Source organism: Olea europaea, chromosome 14, assembly GCF_002742605.1.
Source record: "Olea europaea var. sylvestris chromosome 14, O_europaea_v1, whole genome shotgun sequence".
Taxonomy (NCBI): domain Eukaryota; kingdom Viridiplantae; phylum Streptophyta; class Magnoliopsida; order Lamiales; family Oleaceae; genus Olea; species Olea europaea.
In genome coordinates this window covers 1,397,988-1,403,835 of record NC_036250.1, presented here as the reverse complement: position 1 = coordinate 1,403,835, position 5,848 = coordinate 1,397,988, and the positions used below count along the sequence as shown (strand labels likewise).

Here is a 5,848-nt window from a genome sequence, read left to right as displayed (position 1 = left end):
CCGGTCCGGTCCAATATTTAATTAATCCAATTAATCAAACCCGGTCCGTGAATTAATTAATCCAATTAATTAATTCGGGATTATAAATAACAAATTCAATTAATTAATTTATCCAACGATTGTTAAATTAATCAATTGACAATTTGCAGTCTTCCAATTCTCTTTTGTGTGCGACCCATTAGGTTCCCGACCACGATGCCTAACGTCGTGAAATATTATTTTGATCTAATCAAAATTGATAAATTAATATACCCTTTTAATTTATCGTCAATTCACATTCGCCGTCCCTGATTGATATCTAGCAATGTGTCAGGGCAATACATGTGACGGAAAATGTCACGTGGTATGACAAAACCAAATTCGTTCGTTTATCATGGAACTATTATCCTTTCGTCAATACGATCCGATCAATTACGAGATATGGAATTGTGTCAATCTCGATCATCGATCATATCTTTCGTTCCACTATTAAGTCAATATAAATCGAAAACTCCTTTTCGACTTATGAGTACACCTTGGCCAAGGATTTCATCATCGACTTAATTGAATGAAACGCAGATTATCTCCTACTATCTAAGAGTGACGAATCCTTTATTGATCAATCACAACCTTCATACGATTCTTGACGTACCCGAACGATGTCGTATTAGCGGCCCCTTTCAGAGCAACATCCAACACCGCCAAAGTATGACTATCCTCATATAGGGTACTATGACGACCTCAAGTTAAAGGATCAATCCCACTACCGAACGTTAGACATTAGCCACTGACATTCAGATAGTTATCCATGTGGAATCTCTTAGCGGGTCTCCAATGTTTTGTTCTACAACAAAACATCCACATGTTCATTTAAGTGTCACCACACTTTAGCTCGTGAGATCAGCTACTTACTTCATAAGTAAGAAATGCCACACGTGATGGTCTAACTGTATTAACGATATCCGTATCTCGTTATTACTTACGACCATGGTTTATTCAAGATCCAATTATATGTAATTTGTATCTCACAATCACAACTCCTTGTGATTAACAGATTACCTAAAAATTGGGTCTTCGGATTCTATTATTTAATATTATTTATTACAAAATTAATTTAAATAAATAATAGATTTCGCCAAAATCAAATGCATTAAATATATTAAAAGCGTTTACAACCTAAATCGATTGGATCTAGGGTATAACACTTACAGCCAGCAATATCCTTCTTGTAAAGATAAGACTGTCGACCATGCTCATTGGATTCAGATGAAGTCTCGACATGGTCCATGTTGAATTCAGTATGTAGTGATGGTGTAAGTATTACATACTAGGGGTTGTGTGTTGGAAGAATTTTGTGAATAGTGACGCCGAAATAAGTATAATGATGGTGACAAAGCCGAGGCAAGAGTTGGACTCTTTGTCCTTAAGTCGAATTTGCCCCGCAACGGTGCCTACGGATTTCGGCAATCGACTCCCAAGATACAACGGCTACACTTGTGTTTGTAGCACTCCAAAACACAAGTACAACGAACCCAATGTAGGCTTATGTACTCCACAGATGAAATGAAAGAAAATCAAAATAAATGAAATGATTTTGATTTTGGATAGAAGAGAGGATGAGAGACGTTTTTGCATATCAAACTGTGAGGAATAGGACACCCAAAGGGTCCTATTTATAGACCATGAAAGGGTGTGGACGAAATGGTTGAGGCCAAACCATGCACCCTTTCCAAACAATGCACCTTTATGAAAATGTGTCTATTCACTAATGGTTGAGGTCTTTTTCGTAATTTCTCATTCATCCGATATTGGTTTTCGAAATGCCAAATATCCCCTTCAATACATGCAGAGAAATCAAAATTCTCTTTCGGGGGCGTTGCCCCCGCCCCCCCACGAGGGGCGCTGCCCCCTCGACCCTCGCGACCTGACCGGGCAGGTCGATCCCCGTTTGTGCGCCTCGAAGTGGCGAAGTGGCAAACAATTTTGCCTAAACGGATTGAGTCGAGCTTTTGAGTATTTGACCGAATTCGATACGAACTTTAATCGATTTTCAATTCTCAATTTATTTAACCAATATCCAACAACCATAATGTTTTTGTACTTATAGCACGTACCAATTTTACACCATCCTCTTTCTCTTCGTTTGTTTGAGATAAGACGAGGGCTAGGGTTTAATATTCTGGGGTTGTTGCTTATTTGCATTCTACCTCATATGTATTAGTTTCTATAATCAGTTTGGAAAAATAAAAAATATAAACAAGAGAATAGAACAAAGTAGACAGAGACTATAAATTTGGAAGATTTTTTGCAAAGACCATAGAATACAATGGTTCTAGGGCAAGTAGCGTTTGGACATTGATTATGCCATGTCCACGTCTAACGTGACATAGAAATTGTCAATATGTTGCATGTCATGATAATGCTCAAATGACAAAGACAAAAATACGAATATAAAAATATTCAATGGTACTAATAAAAAATAAAAATAAAAAAGATAACTTTTTGTGTATATAGAATATTCTGTTCAATACTCCGTGTCAAATATGAATTTTCTTTGTGTGTGGTTGTGAATACTTGGAAGAGTTAAAGATAAATAAATTTAAACTATCTACGAATAAAACGATGACCATTAATCTTTGAGACACTTCGTCATTAGATAATTGAGGACATACTTGATTATGGTCTATCTTTATGTTAATTAAATATTTACCTCGAGAAAGTAAAAATGAATGTGCAAATAGAAATAGTAGATATAGAGCGTGTTTGACATGTTTGAAAGTATCTTTTTTAAATATATATATATTGGCTTTTATATAAACGGAACACCAAATCATGCGACTTTCGCATCATCTTATTTAATTATTCTCAAACATCCAAAGAACATTTCGTTTCCTCCTTATTTTTTAATTCTCAAAAACTAATTTATTTAAAATAATTATTTAATTACCGATTTTTTAAATTTGTAATTATCAATTTGTAACTTTAGATTTTAATGAGTAGCTTGATTTAATTATTCATTAGTTATTATTTATTACTTGATTACATATTATTATATTAATAAAAAATAATCAAGATTAAAACAAATACAAATTAAATTAAATTATTAAATAATAAAAGGATATAATAGAAATTAAAATTTTTTGTGTTATAAAATGAATGACAAATTCAGTAGGGAGACTTGAGAAGGATGACTTTACTGGTAAAATTGGAAATGGTATGCTAAAAATGATCAAGGGTGCTTTAGTTTCCATTAAGGGAATTAAGAAAAACGATATATACATTACTACTGGGGAAGTGATTAGAGATATGAATTCCTCTATCTCCTTTGTCAAGATTGATCACACACACACATGGCACAATAGGCTTGCTCACGTAGGAGTCAAGGGACTTAAGCTACTTAATGAAAAGGGTGCTTTTGGTAATGACTGTGTGTCAGATTTGCCATTTTGTGATCATTGTGTGCTTGGTAAGCATCACAAAACTTCTTTCTCCACGAGTGTTAATAGATCTAAAGGCATGCTCGAATATGTGCACTCTAACCTTTGGGGCCCTGCCAGTAACCCCACATCTGGTGGTAATAGGTATTTCCTGTCTATTATTGATGACTACACTAGGAAAGTGTGGGTCTATCTTTTGAAGGATAAATCTGATACCTTCAATAGTTTTAATAATTGGAAGAGACAAGTGGAGAACCAGACTAGCAAGAAAATCAAATTTTTAAGGACTGATAATGGCCTAGAATTCTGCAATAAAGAATTTGATAGTATGTGTAAAGAAAGCGGCATAACTAGACATAAGACTGTTCCCTACACCCTTCAGCAAAATGGGATAGCAGAAAGGATGAATAGAACCATACTTGATAAAGTACGTTGCATGATGATCAGTTCGGGTGTCCCCAAGTCATTTTGGGGTGAGGCTCTGTTGTCAAACAACCTCCCCGGGCGATGATGTAACCTCGGTTGTTTATTATCAATCGGCCTCGACCTAATGATTGATTAGCACGTCGACACAATTAACGAGACAACACTTTAAATTGCTCTCCCAGTAGGAAAATCAACTGGCGGAACAGGGCAAGCGGAATTTCTAATTATCTGAAAATTTTATTCTTGTGTAATTCTTAACTACAAACTTCACTGCTGATTCTGTGAACAGTTCTTGATTACTGGGATTGAGATTTCTTACTCTGATTATGAATCTGCAAAGTGAGTTTTTTGAGCAGTGGATTCTATATTCCGTAACGTGCCCTCAAAATTTTAAATTTCAATCAAATCTCCCTGATGAGTAACTGCATATACGTGAATGATTTTTCTTCTTACATATAGTCTTTACTTGGTAGTATTGAAATTTAAAGTTTATAAACTCAAAATCTTGAACTGTTTTCTATATTTTGAATTCTTGAAAATTTAAATCCTATGGGAAGATGGTGAATTCCTGGAATTCAAAATACCTGCTGCTGTTGCTGCGTCCACTGCTGCCGCTGCCGGTGCTGCCAGTGCTTCCGCTGCCACTGCTGCCGGTTCTACTTCTGCTGCTGTCACTGTCACTTGAACCGGCAAACCGTTTCATCCACCAATCCTTGTCAGTGGATCTCTCTGGCTTAGGCGAAACATTGTTAACAACATTATTTTTCTTCTTCGATTTCAAAGAAATCGGAAAACCCATTTTCAGAAACAATCCCCTGTTATCAAAGCTCCCTTTTCTAATCATCGTTTCATTTTTCTTTGCCCTCTGATGTAAGCCCTGAATCCCATGATTTCTCTTTTTATTCGACCTTTCTTCTTCATCTTGAGTTTCTATTCTATGATGTTCAACAAGATCTTTCAAGGAGAGTTCATAAGAAGATTCAGGCATATTCTTGACCATTTCCATAAGTTCCCACTGCCCTCTAGCAATGGCTTGTGTTCTTGAATTTGGAGAAAAAGCCCTATAATTCTGGTGGTGAAGAAGAGGGTGTGAAGGTGAAAGACTTTTTGGTGGGCTGGGAATATTTTTCCATAGAGGTGGAGAACAAACACCAGGATCTTCTTCTTCCATGCCTTGATTAGGTCTAAATTGAACTCCCTGGTTATTCAAATTCCTATCATTTCTACCAAAACCAGAAGTCCCCAAATCTCCATAACTTCCATTTCTGTAGTCAACTGTGTCAGAAAGTTCACTTCTTGGATTATGCATGGCTCTTTTGAGGAGGGTTTGAGTGGAGAAGATTAACAAATCTGTGGGAGTAGGGGTGGTTGTATGGTGAGGTGATTATCAATGACTCCATTTTTTACTTTCCTTTTAATGGCAGCAACGTGTTTTGCTGTATTGACTTGTGAGAAAGAAAAAAGTCAAGTACTTCTAGATGTGAGCGCTTAAGGCAATCTTTGTATCCCTATTTTGCTCATTTTTGTCTCCTTTAGTGCGCTGCCCATACATTTTTCTTTAAAACTTCCTACTATTCTATGAAATAGAGGCAAATATATGGTAAGTAGATACATGACCCTTGCCATTAAAATCCGATTTTGAGTATATTTTGATAAAAATTAATGAAATATTTGATTTTGAAAAGTTGTAAGTTCTATAGAATATGTCATTAAAATTTATTATTATTATTTTTTATTTATATTAAAATTTAGTTTTTATTTTTACCAAATAGGGGCATAATGTCAAGTGCGACCAGGCAGCTAAATATAAGATTTTAATAAAGCGGTATGTAATTGAGAATTAGTCGTTCAGAAATGTCAAATTAGGGATATTTTTTCATAATGAGTTTGTTAATTTTATTGCTATTCATTAGCATACTACTTGATTCAGCATAGAAAAATGAAAAATCTATATGATTCCTCCAAATTTGTAAATAATTATTGTGATTAATTGTCATTTATTTGTC

The 5,848-nt window shown here is 35.1% G+C and overlaps 1 protein-coding gene across 1 annotated transcript; it reads right to left on the bottom strand.

Annotated features, from left to right (window-relative positions):
- Positions 1 to 4,239: 4,239 nt before the first annotated feature.
- LOC111409364 lies at positions 4,240 to 5,151 on the bottom strand. The gene is made up of 2 exons (XM_023039420.1): positions 4,427 to 5,151; positions 4,240 to 4,264 (listed from the first exon to the last, which is right to left on the bottom strand). Exons 1-2 carry the CDS (start codon positions 5,149 to 5,151, stop codon positions 4,240 to 4,242), a joined length of 750 nt encoding a protein of 249 aa, XP_022895188.1.
- Between the last annotated feature and the right edge of the window lie 697 nt (positions 5,152 to 5,848).

Excerpts from the sequence above, each read along its gene's own strand:
- LOC111409364 (XM_023039420.1), bottom strand. The coding sequence starts at position 5,151 with ATGCATAATCCAAGAAGTGAACTTTCTGACACAGTTGACTACAGAAAT. Across the intron at positions 4,265-4,426 it reads GGACGCAGCAACAGCAGCAG|TTACTCATCAGGGAGATTTG; the intron begins GTATTTTGAATT and ends ACGTATATGCAG.